Source organism: Sapajus apella, unplaced genomic scaffold, assembly GCF_009761245.1.
Source record: "Sapajus apella isolate SASKATOON/1434 unplaced genomic scaffold, GSC_monkey_1.0 scaffold6, whole genome shotgun sequence".
Classification (NCBI taxonomy): Eukaryota; Metazoa; Chordata; class Mammalia; order Primates; family Cebidae; genus Sapajus; species Sapajus apella.
The window spans coordinates 75183854-75204528 of record NW_022436946.1 but is presented as its reverse complement, the minus strand read 5'-3'; the positions used below and the strand labels follow the sequence as shown (position 1 = coordinate 75204528).

Sequence of the window (20675 nt, the reverse complement as noted above, 5' to 3'; positions counted from 1 at the left end):
GAAAAAAGGAAATTGTTGCTGTTTGCTGACAACATAATCTTTTTTTTTAACATAATCTTATATATGGAAAACTCTAAATATTCCAGGAGAAAAAACTGCTAGAACAAATAAATTCAGTACAGTTGCAGGATACAAAATCAACACCACTAAAATCACTGGCATTTCTATATCCTAACAGCAAACTTTCTAAAAAAGAAATCAAGAAAACAATCCTATTTACAGTAGCTACAAAAAATAAAATACTTAGGAATCAATTTAACAAGGTGCTGAAAGACCTGTACATTGTACTCTATAAAATATTAATAAAATAAGTTGAAGAAGCCACTAATCCTTTTCAAATCCACCATGCCCCAGTCCAGCTGAACAACTCGTACTTTTCAGAAACTACTCTATGTGTTCTCACTGTTCTGCAGCTAGCCACCTCTTTCACCTCCTTAGGTCACCTTCTTTATCATTTCTGCTTCTCAAGATGTTAATCCTACTTCAAAGCCCAGGTGTGATGACATCTCCCTAGCCAAGAGCTCCCTCAACACCTCAAGCTTATAATAACTAATCTCTTCCTTGAATTTCCATAGCAGGTTATTTTTACTTTCATCATAATACCTGCCTCATCCTATTTTGTATTTTAATTATTTGTGTGTGACATATTTCTCTTATTAGGCCATAAGTATCTTAGGACAAGAACTATACCCTGATTTTTGTTCCACTACAAATCTTATCACATACCTTGCACACAACAGACCCTCAGGAAATGCCTGCCAAGGTAATGAATGGACTCTCTAAATTAACATAAATTATTATTTTGTAAACTGACCCAGTCCTAAATCCACAGTGCTATCATTTCTGTATCACTGATGGTTATCCACTTACTTAAATAACCTTTCTTTGAATACACTTAGAAAAGATGGAAAACTGTGTTATAAGGGAGGAACAAGTATGTAGGTTATTCTTTTCCTTAAACAAAGAGAAGTTCTGTTATGCGTCATGGAAAATTAAAGCACAGTAATAAAAAGCACCAACAAGATTTGTTGAATAATGATTTAGTGGAAACATTGCTTGCCTCCTGATCATAGATCCTAACTTTCCTCTCAAGTACTTAAGCTGCACGTTCTATTTATTTTGTTTCTAGATTACATTGACAACTATTGGCTATGGAGACAAAACTCCCCTAACTTGGCTGGGAAGATTGCTTTCTGCAGGCTTTGCACTCCTTGGCATTTCTTTCTTTGCACTTCCTGCCGTGAGTATCTTTGCACCAATAAACCGATTTAAATTAGGTCTTAGAGACTTATTAGAGTGAGCTCTCACAAATTGGTATGCTTGGGAACATATCTATATCATTTACAAATATAATTTTTCTGATACATGTTGACATCTCTAAATATATCTACTTGGATAATTTGTAAACTATGATCTTCCCTTGGAGACACTTAACCTGAGACTTTATTTAATATTAGCTCATATTCCATGACCAAATAATAATTCAGATGGCTCACTTTTTAGGCAACATGCTACTAAGACATTTAAAATATTTGCAAAGACATAAAGCTATCTTCTTTTAAAACTGATCCTTCCAATTTGGTTTATAATGTGTGCTACTTAAGAGATGGATATGCACAGTGGAGTGTTTTTCTCTTCAGATCCATTTGATTGAAAAGCATATGACCTTAAAGGGTGTTAAACATGGCAGATGATTTATTCATTGTGTCATCATCATTGATTTTTTTAATGAGCAGTTTCTGTATCTTATCAGAATAAAGGGCACATTAATCTGCCCCCAAGCTTCTGATTATTTTCTCTTCAGTGAATGAAGCCTGCCTTTCCGATCATTTTATTCTCTTGTGTCTTTAAAGGCAGCTGTTCAAAATATTACAGTTTGCCCCCGTTTCCAAGTTCTTGCTTTTGTTTATTCCACCTTGGGTGGGGAAGGAGGAGCCAACCAAAAGGAGAGGTAAGGCGTTGGCAGCAGGAGTGCTTAAAGGAAAATAGCTCCAGTCTTGCTCCAGACGCAGCTCAAGCTATACAACCAAAGACCCCGGAGCACCTCTCCAAAGCCCTTTTAGCTCATGGCGCTTCTCCTGAGCCTGTTAATGAGTACAGAGGACACCCTTGTCCCACCAGTGCCCAACTCGAGATTCACCAGGTGGTTCTGCCTCAGAACACTCAAAATCACAGAAAGACTGAAAAGTCCATGTGTATGCTTGGGTACTAGACCTCAGTTTGAATTACATTTTTATCATGTACTTACTATATGACTGCTTTAGTTTACTAGGGCTGCCTTAACAAGTACCACGGACTGGGTGGCTTAAACAATAGAAATGTATTGCCTCACAGCTCCCAAGGCTAGAAGTCCAAAGTCAAAGTGTTGAGAAGCCATGAGAGCCATGAAAGAAGGATGTGTGCCAGGCCTCTCTCCTTGGGTTATAGATGGCCCTTATTCCTGTGTCTTCATGTCATCTGTGTCCAAATTTCTACTTCTTATAAGAACACCTGTCATATTGGATTACAGTCCATCCTAATGACCTTGTTTTAAATTGATTACCTCTGTAAGGACCCTATTTTCAAACAAGGTCACATTCTGAGGTCATGGGGATTAGGACTTCAACGTAGGAATTTCAGAAGGACACAGTTTAGCCTGAACAGTGACCCTGAACAAGTTTCTTTTTTATTAGAATGTAAGAAGAATTATTGAGCCCAGAGAAATTTTGTGCAGACCAATGCAATAATGTAAGTCAAGTGCTTGTCATGAAGAGAACTCTCAATAAATGTTACTTCCCTTTACCAGGATGAATCTAGAAATACATGTTTCCTGGAACAAAATGATGAAATCAAGGAGAGTCAAAAAATAAAATCTTATGTATCCAAGGCAACTTCATCTGGCAATCTCAACAATTCAGAACAGAGAAGAGATTCACTCAATAATCAGATTCCCTACAGGAAAATACCTTTAGAAACAGTACAACACAGTCTTGGGTTTTTTCCCAAAATAATGGCACAAAATAATAGCAGCTTTTGTGCTTATATTTATCCTGAGGCCACATTTATAGCAACCTCTATGATTCAGTGAAAAACTGTGAAAGGAGGTAGGCAACCTCTGGGTTGCTGAAATAGACATGACAGTGTTCTGTCCTCATAGGAGAGCCACTTGAGATCTAATTCATAACCTAGTCTTCGTTCCTAGAAAATTCTGATAAACTCACATATATGGTTTCACAATTCTTTGAAGATTATAAACTACAAATACAGAGGAAGCTGATAGACCAAACACTGCAACAGAAAGAAATGGTAAAAGACCAACAGCAAAGGAGGGGAAAGAAATCTGTGAGTAGCAAGGAGACATAAATGTTCAAAATGTGTATCTTGTTGTAAGGTGGTCAGTAAAAATAAAATAAAAAGATAAAACAAAATGTGTAAAGATCTAGGGCCAATTAGTGTTAGGGTCAACACTCCTCTGGAAGTTGGCTGCATCTAGCACAGCAAAAAGCCAGTCCCCATGAGGAAACTCTGCACTATCACAGGGAGGTTAAATATGTCACTGGTTAAGTTAAAGGTCAGAGACTAAGTAGTCGTTCTTGGAAATGTTTCCAATAAATTAAGTATGAAATTTTAATATACAAATTAAATTAATATAAATTAAATTAAATTGGAAATCTGAAAATTTTGCTTTCACAGAAAAGAATATTTCTTAACAATGCCAAGAAAAGTCACCTTTACTATAGATCTTTTACTGAAATCCCATGATATTTTCTGACTCCTCATTTATTAAATGAAAAACTAAATGGTCCATATATACCTTTAGAAAAAAACAAGGTGGCCAGAGATTTTATTTTATCCTGTGTACCTGCCAGCCAATAGTGTTGTCTGATTTAAATTTAGGAAGACATATTGATAATTTTGCTGAGACAGCTTGAGGGGAATTGTGGGCTACCCCTGTGTAGGGTTCCTCTTACCCAGGACACCTGAGAACCAAGAAAGAAAAGAGCCTTTCTCCATCTTACCCTCGAATGCAGAAGGGCTATCCTGTACATCACAGAGTCACACAAGCCACCCTTCCAAAGCTCCACTGTGGGGTCGCTGCCCCTGCTGCCCCTCCATCTCAGGGCTAATGAGCTCACAGAAGAAGCCCCAGCTCCTCTCTGTTACCCTGATAAGCAGTTCTTTCTCCTCTTTAGGGTGCTCCCTTGTCTTCTGCTAGATATTCCTGCTAAGAGTATCTTTTCATTGATGAAGAAATTGAGTTTTATAGAGACTGAATTTCTTGAGACCTCCAGCTAGTAAATTCAGTGCAAGAATTAGTTCTGTTTGACTCAAGATATTAGCCACACAATTAAAAAAAATGGCCACTGTAATCATTAACCATATTAACTAAATGTAATTGTTGCAGATAATAAAATGTTAACAACCATTTTAAAAATAGGGTATCTTTCAGCATAGCCTTTGCTATGTTTGGGTTACAAATTAGGTTCATATAATCCAGAAGATAATGAAGGGTAAATATTTTTTAGACCAAAACGTATTTCCTCTCTACTTGGTGTTTATGCAGCAGTTCTCAGCAAAGTGCTGAATCGTACAACCTAAAAAATTAAGTCTTGTTGTCTTAGAAAATGAATTAAAACAAGACTCAATGTCTAAGAATTTACATCTATTGGTGTCAATATTTGGAGGGATGACACATGTGTTCAAAGCTTAAGCCATGTTTTATGTGTGTATATATATAATAGACTTTATTTTCACAGACTTCTATTTAGGTGCACTGAGCTGTGTACTAAGAGAGAGGTGGAAAAAAATTGGAAAAGAGCCATTATGAGACAATAAGCAGACCTGGTTTAATAACTGCTATAATGTACAGTCTGGCGCAAGAGATACGTAGCAAACATTTGCCATTCAGTAATATATGTTTCCGAGCAATGCCAATGTGAGTTTCAGCACATTTTAGATTATTTCGCAGATAACAGATTTGTGCTATGTAGGGCCTGTCTTTATTTTCCAAAGGGTATTAAACTCTGAACCTCATATGCACATAATAAATGCTCAGAATGGTTGCTACTGCTGTTAATTCAATGTTTACAAAATCTGAATTATGCTTCATACAAGTGGATTATACACAAATATGCACATAAATACATGTATATATAATATAGATGCTAGAAATTCTAATATTTCATATGCTCTTACATGTCTAAACTTTATGAAAAGTAATATTAAAGGGAAAATGAAGGAATCTTTCCTAAATGATCTTAAATAGCAGAAAAAAATTAGAAGTTACAAATGACTTAAGTTGTTCTGGATTTAGAAATGGAGGGGCACTTTTATAACTCCTAAATGGAGGGAAACGTTGTTTAAATCTATAAACCAGATCACAGAGACCAGGTTTTTATAAAGCTGAGTTTGTACAATCACAACCTGTATGAGATAGAGATCTTAGACAGTGTAAGACAGTCACTGAAAAAGAGAGATGGAAAACAGAACCTATGATGTAATTTCTAATTTCATAGTACAGTCATTTATACTAATTAATAATGGAGTAGATCATTGCTCATGAATAGCAAATAGTATTATTAGACCACTGCATATTTTAAACATGATTGTATTACTTATTGTCTGGTTATTGTCACAGATGTACTCAGAATTATGGAATCTCAAGATAAGAAGGAAGGTTAAAGGCTATCTAGAGCCCAAAAATATCTCAGCCAAGTTGTTATTCAGCTGAGACTTAACACCTTCTAAAGATGAAAAACCCACCGCCTCTCCAGGCAGCCTGTGGCATCTTTGAACCATCTTCGAGCTACTCTAAAAATATAAAGAAAAGAAGAACAACCATTCCTTACCTGTGGCACATAACTGACTTAGTGCTTATAAAATGTTCATCTATAACCTAAGGGTTAGACTCCTTGAAGTTTAATAAAAAGCTAATAATTTATAGCTAGCAAGTAAAATCCACAGACTTGAAAGCAGCAGAGCTCCCAGTCTCATGCCAATAAAGTCAAGAGTTATAGACAAAGCCCAGAGACTGAATTTAGCGAGCTCCAAAAGTCAACCCAAGGCTGAGACAAAGCATCTTGTTTTCACAAATGCTAGTAGACCAGAAAAAATTGAACAGTGGGGAACATCAAAGACACCAGAATTTTGGCAGATCAAGATGATAAGCAGAAGGAAAACAAACTGGCCAAAAACTAATATAAACCTAGAAGGGAATACTAATCTTACTAATCCCAAAAACTGAGTGGGTGAACCAAAATCAAAAAGATAAGGAATGGTAAAAGTATGAATTAAAATGGAAATGGGCTTTGCAATGATCCTTGTTCTTGTCTCTGTTATACGAATGGGCAAAATAGAAAATCTTCTACTATGTGTCTTCAAAACTGGGTATTCCCTTCCTCCTCCATTTTACTTTTCTTTTAGTAGGTATAGAGTTGTAACACTATAAAGAACTACAGCTGGGACAGATTGTATACCGTCCTCTCTCCTCCATTTCATGAATAGAGAATATAACTTTTAAAGTCTCACAAAGTGCTAAACATATTCCCCATTCACAGCAGTGAGACTTTAACCCCCCCAGAGTTAAAATCCAGCTCTGTCCCAAGCTGAAATTCGTGTTCTCTACACTCCATCACTGAATAAGACCATTCACCCTAACTTAAGCAAAAAGAAATGTCACAGAGAAGGACACACACACACACACACACACACACACACACACACACACACACACATTTTTATTGTGATTTTATTTATAATCATGGTGCTTCTTGCTATACCACAAAAGATAATAAATGACAATGCCTAATTGATTTACTAAAGAACAGATGTTGTATCTCTTGGCAGTATTGCCCAACAGTTTGTCATTGGCTGATGGTATTATAATGGGGAGAAATACTGCTTATTTTAACAAGTAACATGTTTCTGGACAGCTTACATACTATTTGTCTTCTCTCAGACTCATTTTAGTGACTTTTCAATATTTGTATTATTTAACCGTGCTTTTGACGTTTTTGAGTGCCATTTTTGTATTTTGTTCCAGGGCATTCTTGGCTCAGGTTTTGCATTAAAAGTACAAGAACAGCACCGCCAGAAACACTTTGAGAAAAGAAGGAACCCAGCTGCCAACCTCATTCAGGTAAATGTCAATGTAATAGGTAGATGGCAACATCTGTGTCCATAGTGCTTGATGGGTCATTTTCCAATCTCTGTGTTTCATTGCTTGGTAGAACTACTGCTTTGTTCCTTTTTAAAAAATGAAGTCAGAACTTAATATATAGCCTTGGATTTGGGCAGGTGTTCCTCCTCTCTCAATCTGAAAAACATGTATTTTTAGCAAATGATCCATGCATTGTTCAGACTGAGTAACCATGTCAGCAAGGCCATACAAAGGTTAGCAGTTATGTTGCTCCTGGAATTATCTAATACATCTTATGAATTACTTGATGAAACATAATTGATCATTAAGTGGTAGAGCAGAACAGGGCATTGTTCCCTGCATTACAATTACTTTCTCCAGCCAGATGTATGTCGCTGCTTTAAAGAACAACATATTTGTTTAGAATGTCAAGGTTTAATACCTGTGAAATTGCTTTTAGTGCCATTGAGGGAAGTAAGTGGAAATAGTTATCCTATTTTGAGAGCCGATGGGATTATGGAATACATCAGTGTTTGAGAATATTAAACAATAAGCATATAATTTGAAGCTAGCTCATAATCCATAGGTTGTTATTATTTCATTTACTTTTCAGTAGCTCAGGATTAGCTTCAGCACTAAAAGGAATGCTTTTCTTTTTGCCATCCATATATTTGCCATCCTAGATTCAGGTTAAGAATCACAAAATATATTTTTTGTTAGATTCATAATGTAGAGTTGACATTTAGTTATGGACTAAATAATTCTACAATCTAAAGTTTCCCCCTTCCTGCTAGGGAAGTGGAAGCTACAGAATTTCTAAACTAGAGGGGCTTAAAGTGGTGCTCCAAGGCCCTAGGAAGCTTATCTTAATGCTGCAATAACAAGCACACTGCTATAATTTAGGTTGTGGGTTTGAGTGGGTGGGTGGTGGGAGATCACCACCACAACCCCTGCCTTTAGTGTTTATCTGTGTCTGTGATACATGCAGTGCCTCCCACAGACATGGAGCCGGGAAAAGGAGAGGGCAGTATGGCTCATTATATCACGAAGGAGATCTGTTTGTATCTAATCACTAAATGAGGATATTAATTTTTAAATCAAGCTATTCTGCAACTGTTGACAAGAAAGTGGACCATCGGGCATGGCTTCCAATGCAAATCACTGAGGACCTCTTATTTTTTACATTTTATTTTTTACAATATTTTTACATATTCTTTACGGGTTTTAAAAGGGCACTAAAGAGAAAGTAAACTCTATTTCCTCAAACAAAAAGATTCTTACGTAGTTAGAGTTTAAGATCTGATGCCAACCAATAATCGGCAGAATGAAAAGATGAGTCACACACTTTAGGACACATGCAAAATACCCCAAAGTCCAGAATTCATAGCCTTTCATCCTTTAGTACTCCTTAACTGGTTACACATGTTCTCATGCTTCTAATAAGTTTTTTTCTTTACTGTTCTTATCCTTTAATTTCCCTTCACTCTAGAACAATGTTTTCCAGCCTGTGAGTACAGAAGTTATTGCATGGGTTCCTTGCATCCATCTGAGCACCAAGCCCTATCTACATATGGAACCAATAATACATTTCACACAATAAAATCTCTTGGAATATCAGCTGTTATGTTAGAAAGTGAGCTCTTTGAGGAATTTCTCATGCACATATCAGTTGTGATGATAGAAAGCTGTGCTGCTCAATACAGCAACCACTAGCTACATGTAGCTTTTTACATTTAAACTAATTAAAATTAAAAGCCAAGTTTGCCAGTGGCACCAGTCACTTCTCAAGTGTTTGATAGCTATAAGGGGCCATCAGCTACCATACTGTACAAGAGAAATATAGAGAATAACTGCAGGAAATCTCCTGATCTAACTTATTATTGACTACTACACTGTGCAAGAACAATTTCCAATCGAACTTGAAAATGAGTTGCTATTTCTACGCAAATCATTGGAGGAGAGGCATTTGTATGTCTACAGTCAAAACAAGGCAAGGCCTCCCTCACAGGTAACCCTGTGGAGAAGAGGCTAATTGAACAGTTTTATTTGGAGGGCTAGAATTTTATTTTATGGAACTGAGTTATGTAATATATATTGTGATCAGTTATTGAACTTGGACACCTGCAGGTAATAATGAAGCAAAATCAATGAGTTTTTATTTTACTTAAAACTCCAACTTATATGTTGTTCTTATTATTTTTGTTATTCATAACAGAAATAATGCAAAATGGAAGGCTTGAAGCATTCAAGAGTACCTTTAAAATCTAATCATAATATCATTAATCAAAGTAGAATCTACTAATATTAAAAGCAATAACTCCTTCACTTAAATGCAATTATTTATTAGACATAGAAATAATAATATAATTATTGAATTTGTTCATTGTTTTTCCTTGCTGTATTTAGACAGAATTCAAGGCTTTAAGCCTTGATTATATATTGTAGAAATTTATATTTCAGGATGCAGTAGATTGAAAAGCAACTTCATTTACTGACCCATTCACTTTCTTACCCAATAAACCTGACTTGGTTTGCTGAACACACAAAGCATCAAGCCCAAAAGCGTCTTGTTTATTTTAGGCCAGAGTCATTATCTTCTTAAAAGGGCAGCTGAGATGCCTAAATTGCTTCATCATTTCGTTGGTGAGAGAACTAAATTAACCAACATTTCAGGGTTTTAGGAAAAAATGTAAACCCCCAGAAGCTTGCAGCAAATTTAGCTGTGTCAATATCTTTGCATGATTCATTTAAATTAACTTTTCATTTTAAGCTGGAGCAGTCTGGAAAAAAGAAATCAGCTCTCAGTAATGTTTTGAATACCTGCCCAAATGTCACAATTTTTATTAATAATGCTTAAGACTCATGAAGTGCTTTTTAGTTTGCAGGGTGCTTCTAATACATTATGTTACTTGATCCTCAAGACAAGCCTAGGAGGAGCTAGGACTCAAATCCCTGCTGTCTGAATCTGAATCCATTACTCCTTTCTAAAAGCATCATTGTCATCCTTGTAAATATATGAGGATGTATGGGATGCTTGGGACTTACACTTAAAGATTCTTCAAAAGTTCCATGTTAAAGGTTTACTTCTGGAGAGATTGGACTAGCTTATGGTGGGGTCAGGGTGCTTTATTAGAAACAGAAACAGGGAATTAAGTAAAAGTTTGTGAAATAAAGGCTGGTAGGGATAGATTAGAAGATGTTGCTTTGATGCTAACTGACCCAAAAGAAAAATATACGTTTGTATTGAAACTTTGGCTTCCCCCAGTAAAATGACTTAGTCTTCACCAAATTACCCTAAAGTGAAGCCACTAGTCATTAAGCTCAAGCCACTTATATAGAGATTTTACATCTTATTAGTGCTCCAGTCATAAATAAAAACAGGGCCAGATGCAGTGATTCATTACTGTAATACCAGCATTTTGATAGGCTAAGATGGGGGAGGATCACTTGAGTTCAAGATCAGCCTGGGCAGTACAGTAAGACCACATTCTTTAATAAATAAATAAGAACAGACTCAGAAAAAAAAATCTTAGATGTGAAAAACATGAAGGTAAGAAAAAAAAAAGGTAAAATAAAGTTGTGAAAGTCTCCCTGAAAGTAGAATAAAAAGAGATTGAAAATAAAGCAAAAAAAGATGAGAAACATGAAGGACTCATCCAGGCATTCCAATATCCAGCTAACAGAGATATCTCAGCTCAAGTGCAGGGAAACTACGAGGAGGATTTTATCCAAGAAATATGACATTATGATTTTCCAGAACAGGAGGATGGGAGTGGCCATAGTAGAAGAGCTCACCAAGTGCCCAGCACTGTGAACCAAAAACTTCACCCCAAATTATCATAGTAAAATATCAGAAAACTTACAAAAGGGGCATCCTAAATGCTTTCTGAGGAGGACATAGCCAAAGGATCAAAAATAAGGATGACATTGGATTTCTCATTCATAACCCAAAAATTAGAAGACAATGAAACAATACTTTCAAAATTATAGAAATTATTTTCAACCTAAAACTCTATATCCACCCAAACCACCATCAAGTGTGAGAGCAGCACCAAGTCACTTTTAGGCATGCAAGATCTTAAAAATTACCCTGCCATTTACCTTTACTCAAGAAACTTTGTAAATAGAATTTCTCCACCAAAACATGGGGATGCGCCAAGGGAGAGAGAGGTGGGATCAAGGAAACATGAGATTCCACAGAGGAAAGAGCAAAGGGGATTTCTATGATGATAAAGAAGGGAAGTCCCAACACAATAGCTACAGCAGGCCTTGAGAACAGAATGAAGGGGAGGCTGAGAGCTCCAGGAAAAAGATCTTCAAGGAAGCGAAAGAATGGAACTCTCAGATTTCATGATGCGTTTGACCAGAGGAATTTTATAGTTCTGTTGGAAAGATCTGGAATGTATTTATAACAGGTACATATATGCAAATCAAGAAATTAAAATCGGGCAATTATAACTCCCAAAAGAACAAAAACTTGTGTAAGAAAGAGTAGCCATAGTACATTACATTGCTGAACTGAAAACAAGTTACATTGTCATAATAATGCAGATATTAAATGGTAATTTAATTAAGAATTGTGATATTAAAATCTTGATATGATGAAAGGAGAAGAGGACATGCAAGTGGGCAATGCCATCTTTCATGATAGGAATTTAATTGATAATGTCTAAAATAGAAAAATCAAGAAATATAGCCATAAGCATAATCCTTAAACATAAGCATTCTTGGCTGGGCGCAAGTGGCTTATACCTGTAATCCCCACACATTTGAGAGGCTGAGGTGGGTGGATCACTTGAAGCCAGGAGTTCAAGACCAACCTGCACAACATAGTGAGACCCACCTCTACAAAAAAATAAAAATAAGTCAAGTGCAGTGGCATACACCTGTAGTCCTAGCTACCCAAGAGGCCAAAGTTGGAGGATTGCTTGAGCCTGGGAGTTCAAGGCTGCTGTGAGCTATGATCGTACCACTGCACTCCAGCCGGGGTGACGGAGTATAACCTCATCTCAAAAAAATAGTAATACTAAATTAGGATTCTTAAAAATAGAAGCAACAACTATAAGAATTGAAGGGGTTGCCTCTGAGAAACAGAAAGTAGTGTGAAGAGAAGTGTGGAAAGGGATGGCTAATTAATAGCCTAAACCTTTCAGGACTCTGACATTTTAAACTCTGTACCTTGAAAAAATAAGTTCCATGTTCATTATTCCATTAGATGGTCAGCTGAAACTTTCTAGACCATTTCCAGTAAGGATCAAACATGCAGTAATTGTAATACTCTAAGCAAGACAAACAAAATACTCCCAAAAAACTGAATTATGCTGGCATTGTACTTATTGAGCAAAGTTCAAATCTGTTTGGCTGCCTAGAGCACCAGCATCACCTGGTAAATGGTAAATTTGGCTCTCATTTTGCTTCTTGTTGATTTGTCCTTTGAATTGTATACGCCATGTAAATTAACCATAGGAAATTCCTCTAAACAGTTATTTTTCTCTTGCCAATTACTGTGTGATTTTGGCTTTAAATATAGGAACATCAGCTACTGGATCACAGGGATATGGGCTCAAAGTTCAGCTACTAGAAACAATTTGCTGAGAGAGAGAGCTAAGGACAAAACAAAGTTATTAGAGTGTAAGGGGCATAGAGTTACACTTTCCACCTTCGCTTTAACTGTTAACTATTATCAGCCATGTGACAGATGCCACCAGCGCCTTCTATACCTCTCATTTAAAAGGCATTTTTGGGAGATGAGTAATGAAGGAAACAAGCCTTAGCTGCTGGGATCAATTTGATAGAAAAAGAGCAAAACACCAGGTCTCATTGTAAGGAAAATCTTTAGTTTTCTCAGAGTGGCCTCTTTTGCCCCCAGTTCTTTATAACACTCACAGGCAATGCCTTGGTCCCATTCTTTTGTTGTTGTTGTTTTGGGTTTTTTTCACTGGTAGTCTGATAGTACAGATCTGCTATATGCTTCTACTTCTACAGGAGTCTTGCTTTCAATGTATCAGAATTCATATATATGTGATGCCTTCTATGGAAATTGTTTAATTAAAGCAGCCATCTGTGTCATCACAGTATTAGAGGATCTCTGGTCTTCACTACCACAGAAGCTGAAATAATAAATCCATGTGTTTTCCTTACTTATTCTAGATCACTCTATAAATTGTATGTGTATAATATTTACAAAAAATTAACATTTCCAGATGATACAACAATAGTTGCCTTATGTAAGATGTTAAGATACTTGCTACAAATATCCACAGATTTGTAGATTAAATCAGCATAAGCTATGTAAGAAGGCTGCAGGCAAAGAACTCTGTTTCAATCATTTAAACCTTCCTTAAAAATATAAAAAGTCCCTCAGGTTCTACTACTATATTTTTCTAGTTTTTAATATCATTTTCTGAAATTTCACTGAAGTATAATGTGCATGCAGAAAAGAGCACATATCCTAGGGGAACTTAGCACTCCTGCATAACCAGCACTCAGATGAACAGAGCATGACCTCCTGTGTACCCCTTCATGATCACTATCCCATAAGGATAACCATCATGCTACCTTCTAATAGCGTAGAATAGTTTCCCCTGGTTTTTGTGCTTTATGGAAATGTACTCCTTGGTGTCTTCTTTTTCCCATTCAACATAATTCACATGAAATTCATCCATAGTGTTGAGTGTAGTAATATGTACTATTGCCATGTAATATTGCACTATGTAAATGTATTACAAATTTTCTGTTTTACTGTTGCTGGGTGTTTGGGCATTTCCGGCTTTAGTTTACTAAGAAACCAACATATAGTGCATACCTTTTAATGAACATATATAAGCATATGTGTTGAAAGTATCATAGGATTATATATATGTTCAACTTTAATAGAAACTTCCGGTTTTCCAAAGTAGTTGTGTCAATTTTTAACTTCTATTCAGCATACATTTATTCAATGATATTCTCAGGAAAAGGAATATTATTAGATCACATTTACTTCATTGTAGATTTCAAAATTATGACTGATGGTTATATAGTAGGACTATGGCCCATTTACATGAATCTGTCTGCCAGGCATAGTGGCTCATGCCTGTAATCCCAGCAAGTTGAGAGGCCGGGGTGAGCAGATCACTTGAGGTCAGAAGTTTGAGACCAGCCTGACCAACATGGTGAAACCCTGTCTCTACTAAAAATATAAAAGTTAGCCACGTGTGGTGGTACATGCTTGTAGTCCCAGCTACTTGGGAGGCTGAGGCACGAGCACTACTTGAACCCAGAAGGCAGAGGTTGCAGAGAGCAAAGATTATGCCACTGCACTCCAGCCTGGGGACAGAGAAAGATCCTGTCTCAAATAAATAAGTAAGTTTGTCACATAAAATAGAATGTTTTGATTAATCCACTATAATGAAAAATTTTCTCTGAGGAGATTGGTGTAAATACTTGACCATTGGAGATGTTTGTAGACTCATTACAAGAAAGAAATTTACAAAAATCTATATTGGAAAGTAAGGTCAGCAATCTCTCAGATGAGCAGTTCAGATAGAAGCTTTTCCAACAACAGTCTTCAAGCAGTCAGCAAGTATCCGTGGAGGGATTCTATGACTGAGAGCCAGGCAATTCGAGATACTGTCTCAACTCCACCAACCTTGTATAAACCTCTTCATTTATCTAAGCCCTTCTTTTCTCACCTACAAAACGGGAATCTTAATTCACACTTTGACTGTGAGGATCACATAAAAATACTTTGTCTTATGTATGCCAAGTATAATTATATGAAATGGAGAGAGCTTATGTTTTACATAAAAGAGCTATAAACATATTCTTAGATCATGGCATAAATCCTTAGGTGTTTTCCAGCTAAACACCTAGAGAGTACATTTTCCCCATCTTGTTTTAGTTCTGCTTCTTGTAATCACTATCTTCATTTTTAGCATTAGAAGTATTATGTAATTCAAGGATTTCAATAATTAAATCATTAGCATACCCTGGTGTTCATTAGTTAACTAGTTAGCTTACTAGTTGCATAGTGGATTTTCATTAGTCCTTTGCTTCTCCTTTATCAAATACTGATTAAAGATCAATCCCTGGAATATATGTTCATGCTCAAGTGGCTTACCTAACTACTATCTTGGAAATCAGTATTTAGCCAATCATTACTTTTTGTTTTGGATAATATAGTATCTCCCTTACCAATTCAAAAATTACATTATATTGTACTTTTTGGGCCTTTTGCTGCTTGGTGTGTTATTTTGAAAAGCAGCTCTGGCCAGGTGCAGTGGTTCATGCCTGTAATCACAGCACTTTGGGAGGCCAAGGTGGGCAGATCACTTGAGGTCAGGAGTTTGAGACCAGCCAGGCCAGCATGGCAAAACTCCGTTTCTACTAAAAATCCAAAAAAATAATTAGCTGGGCACAGTGGTGAACACCTGTAGTCCCAGCTACTCTAGAGGCTGACCACAAGAATTACTTGAACCCAGGAGGCAGAGATTGCAATGAGCTGAGATCACACCACTGCACTCCAGCCTGGGCAACAGAGCAAGAGTCCATCTCAAAATAAATAATTTTTAAAAATAAAAAATGAAAAGCAGTTCTGATGTGATGCAAAATGTTTAACAGCCAGCTGAAAATGCCAAAGTAGCCTTCGTCCTCTTTTGGGTATTTATCAGGGCTAAGTATGAGAAGCAAAAGATTCTTAACGTGTAGTAACTCAATCATTTCTCTTCTGATTTTATTCTATCTCCTGCTCTCTTTTTTCTTTTTCATGTCCCTGTCTATGCCACATGCCACATGCAGTGTGTTTGGCGTAGTTATGCAGCTGATGAGAAATCTGTTTCCATTGCAACCTGGAAGCCACACTTGAAGGCCTTGCACACCTGCAGCCCTACCAAGTAGGTATCAGTGTGACAGCTGCTGCTGTAGTTGAGTCTTTTCAAGTTTGTTAAACAAACCATACCCACACATAAAAGGTGTTGATGTTTGGCTTGTCTTACTCTCTGTTCCTCTTAGAGAGATTCAAACCTTTTTAGTAGCAATTCCGGCACAAAACTAAATAGAATCACTATTATTCCTCACAATCCACAGACTGGGATTAAAGATTAAAAGAATGTGAACTTTTATAGAGATTTATTTCTACTATTTATGTTTTTCTCTAACGTCTCGTTTCATAAAGCCCACCAGCATCCTAAAGGTAAGCACCGCAGTTCTTGAAAAACAAGGATTATTTATTTTGTACCCATCACCTGACCCCAAAAGATGAGTGCTTCAAGAGTAATTCATCTTTGTACGTTTAAATCTCTCAAAGCCATTTCTCATATGAATCCCCTCTGGATGGTCCTCAAGCTTTCACTTGCAGATCAAACGCACGTCAGTGGCAAAAAGAAGAGAAGAATAGGAGTCCAGCTATATTACAGTTTACAATGAGGCAGTGGGACCAAGCAGATTAAAATTTGGAATTAGCATTCACAATTTTCAAATAATATTATTTTTCTTCACATTTCATTGGCCAAAGTAAATCACCCAGCCATGTCTAAACGCAAAGAAAATGGGGAAGTACAGTCTTACCATATGCCTAGAAGGAGGCAAGAATCAAGGAAATTATGAACAGAGATCCATAATGATTACCACAGAGGCCTGTAATTAAGAAAAAAAAAAAAAAGGACTGTCTTAATCTTGGAGTCTTGGAGTCTTTGAACCGTGGACTCCAGTTCAACTATCACAGAAAATGTTAAATCATATTCACCACCTAATTAAAGATGTCCTCATTGAAATACCAAAGCAGTAAGTCCTCAGAAAGGCTTTCTGTGCGTCAGCCAGCTTAATTAGCATAGTCAGTTCCTCGGGTTGTTCAAAAGTTATTAAATTGCTTATACAACTTAGTGTTTGAGAGCAATGGCTGTTTTTCTTCATATCCCAACAAAACCTTAATCCTAGTGGCATCATGGGATTCAGAACACCTAGGTACTGTGGCTCAGGAAAAATCACCTGTTCTTACTGATCTGGGGGTATATCAGCTGGGGAAATCTCCATGGCATTCCCTGGCATTGCCACCTTAATGGAAGTTTACGATGCAGCAGAATGCACACCATTGGGGAGTACCAGATTCATCATTAACTACATTACTTCCCTGTCCTGCCCTGGGCCTCAGTTTTCCCACCCATAAAGAGAAGGACAAGAGTTGGGCCTGATGATTCCTAAGCTCTAATGGGACAGGTCTCCTGGTGGGTGGTGTCTAAAATTCTTGTCAGCACCTAGGACAGAGATATTCATTGCACCCCAGGGATTTTAGAGAGGATGGAAGCTTAGCATGGATAGAAGCATGGATGCTGTTGAATGCATGTGTGGATTTGACTCTTTTTATTTAGATCTTGAAGTTCAGTTGAATTTTTTATGGAGTATAAGACCCTTTCAACATTTTGATACTAAAAAAACAAAAATAGAACATAACTCTTGTGCCACCTATTCCTTGGGACTATGAACCAAAAATGAGAATTATATAGAAATTGTATTTCTTGTCTTCATGAAGTTTGCCAAGTAAATGTAGAAAAGGAATCTGAGTAGGAACACCAAGAGAGAATTCTCAAGTGACAGAGGAGAGTGGTCTATTGTCATATGTGATTATTTGGCTTCCCACTTACTGCAGTTTTTAGATTAAAAGTCATTCTGAAGCCTGGAAAAACTGTTTAATAATGAGTCAAATTCCCCCAGTAAATCAACTATTATTTTACTCACATAAGTTCTTTCTATTCCTCTGATATTTTCCCTGTCTTAAGTGGGGGTGGAGGTGGAGGAGGATTTATGCAAACACCTGTATTCATCATGTCCCACTGTGCCTGTCAATCTTTCCCTTACTTTCCTTTGCTTGCAATCTCACAAACCATGGGACTCAGCCCCATTGTATCAAGAACAGTTGTTTGTCCAGAATGACACAGCAGTCACTGGTAAAGTTCATGGGAAACTGGATGTCCTAACATCTCTCCCTCCAGTGATGCTTCATTGCCTCAAATTGCAGTGGGTCTTAATCTTTGTTGTTTTTTGTTAAACCAGTGAGAATATGATAGAAATTATGGGGTCTTTATCAAGAAAGATATTCAATGCACAAGAAAATCAATACTTTGTCTACAATTTTAATTTCACAGACTCCCTGAAGCAAAGTTCAAAACTTCTGCTTTAGGAAGCAAACTTGCTTTAATCAAGTGACAATAATTTTCAAAGACTTAGAGGGATCTTTTTACATTTAAGTGGCTTACCGAATGCAGAGTGATGTAGTAACAAACAGACTAAAATTACTTTTTTATTTGCAGTGTGTATTTTCCTTTAGCATTCAGCCTAAGAACTTCTGATGGGAAAGATCATTTATTCAGTCAATGTATGCATTCAACAATTACTCATTGAGCATCTATGATGTGCAGGGCACAGTTCTAGACACTGAGAATGCAGCAGTTTAAGTTTAAAAAACAAGTTAGAATCTCTGGCCTTGGGAAGTATGTATTCAAGGGATGCTGGGATAGACAATAGAAATAAATGAATAAAATATAGAATATGTTAGATGGCAATAGTGCTAAGGAGAAACATAGAATAGAGAAAGAATTTAGGGAGCACCAGAGGCTATAATTTCAAGCAGGTGGCCAGGAAGATCAATTTTATCAACAATGTCATCATCATCATCAATGGTATCATTATCATTAAAAAACACCAGCCCTGGCTGGGCGCAGTGGCTCATGCCTGTAATCCCAGCACTTTGGGAGGCCAAGGCAGGTGGACCACGAGGTCAGGAGTTTAAGACTAGCCTGGCCAACATAGTGAAACCCCATCTCTACGAAAAATACAAAAAGTAGCCGGGTGTGGTGGCACACACCTGTATTTCCTGCTACTCAGGAGGTTGAGGCAGGAGAATCACTTGAACCCAGGAAGCAGGGGTTGTAGCAAGCTGAGACCACGCCATTGCACTCCAGCCTGGGTGAGAGTGAGACTCTGTCTCAAAAAAAAAAAAAAAAAACCCAGCCCCAAGCTCTTGCTCCCCATAGTTTTAGAGACACAGTGGGATGCTTTGATTGCACTAAGTAGCATAAGAGAGAGGTCTGAGAAACAGCTGTGCAGGGGAGAGAGGTATGGGAGGAGTGACACTCAAACCTGCCAGGATGCAACCAGCAGTTCCTTACTCTCTCTTTTCAGGTCTGGTTTGTCTCTTACATATACTCTAGAGATCTTAGCTGTTCTATTTCAAAGTTTTAAGAACAGAAGGATGTATAGAAAGAGGTATTTTTCTTTATTTTCTCTTCAAAGAGAGTGAAGCCTATGCAAAGGGCCAAACACAGGTAAATATGCCATTTAGGGAATAAGTCAGATATTTCATGAGGCAATGGGGAATTATCAAGCTCCAAAAACACCATGTGGTACCTTAAAAAGTGGAAATTTGAAGATTATCTAACTCAAAGCCTCTGATTTACTCATAAGAAAACCAAGATCGGCACGCAAACGGGGTGCCTGCCGAAAGGCACACAGCTCATTCGCAAAGAGTACAGCCCCTGCATCATGGTGCTTAGACCTAAATTTGCTAAAATGAGTTATTACAAATGCCACCCAACAGTATAGGCTAAAAGAGTTTTGGTAAATGTTCTGTGTACCTTATTTACTCCATGGAAATTTCGATTTTATACAATACAAAAAAAAAAAATCTGCCTCAGCAAGTGACTGAGATACAATTCATTAATGAATCCAGGTTTAGAAACCTAAGTCTGCCAGAAGCACAGAAAACACTTACGTTGTAACTAGCAACTTTCTAAGAGCCCTCACTAATGCTGGTTAGAGCAGAACCACTTTTTCTTAGCCATGGACGGCTTTGGCTAATGAAAAGTCTATTGTTTTTGGTTCTATGTGGGCAGTCTTGGCTTTGCCAAGTAAATGTTGTGCCATCTCAGGTCTGTACCACAAAGAACACATGTTAGCAAGTTGAGTACATTTATTATAAAGAACACTGCTTTTGTGGATCTTGCATGAAAAGACTCACTTAAGGTACTTAATTCCCCAATCTCCAATTTGGCCATTATCAAGTGCTATAAGTATATTCACTGGTTTATCATCATTTCTCTTCTGCCTGCACGCACCTGAAGGAAAGAACAAGGGGAAGCATCAAGCAGGTTTGTGATTTCTCTTTTGCTACATGTTTGTTTATAAATCTGATACCTACCAAATGTTTTAAATGTGTCTCATGTGAGTAGAATCAATCAACAAATACCAGATGATTAAAAGTGACCTTTCTCACGATTTGCCTACAAAGGTTACTACTTTATTGATTTTTCTCCCCTTAGTATCGAAGTGTCTTTCCCTAACTCACTCCCTGCTTTTTCAAAATCTGCAGGGCATAGAACATTTAGAGGTAGGGGAGGAGAGGAATTGATCTTGGATTAGTACTTGCTATCATTTTCCCAGAGAGGAGTCTTATCAAAGTATTAAAATATGGTGATCTAGAGAGTGAAAGAAATAAATTTTTTTCTGAATGTTATAAGCCCAGGTGGCAGTCTAGGATACACTCCCCTTCACTAGGGTCCTTCTTTTGGAATGATTGAATTTATAT

The 20675-nt window shown here is 37.1% G+C and overlaps 1 protein-coding gene across 6 annotated transcripts in view; it reads left to right on the top strand.

Moving 5' to 3' along the window:
- KCNQ5 (potassium voltage-gated channel subfamily Q member 5) overlaps positions 1-20675 on the top strand; it is a 594633-nt gene that overhangs the window by 476555 nt on the left and 97403 nt on the right. For 4 of the 6 annotated variants that reach the window (XM_032274419.1, XM_032274415.1, XM_032274418.1 and 1 more), the window contains 3 exons: positions 1130-1240; positions 7022-7117; positions 15896-15990. In XM_032274419.1, coding sequence (XP_032130310.1) covers positions 1130-1240; positions 7022-7117; positions 15896-15990 — 302 coding nt within the window. Of the gene's footprint in view, positions 1-1129; positions 1241-7021; positions 7118-15895; positions 15991-20211; positions 20239-20675 lie in introns of all 6 variants that reach the window. The other 2 variants (XM_032274416.1, XM_032274417.1) reach the window with 1 other exon arrangement.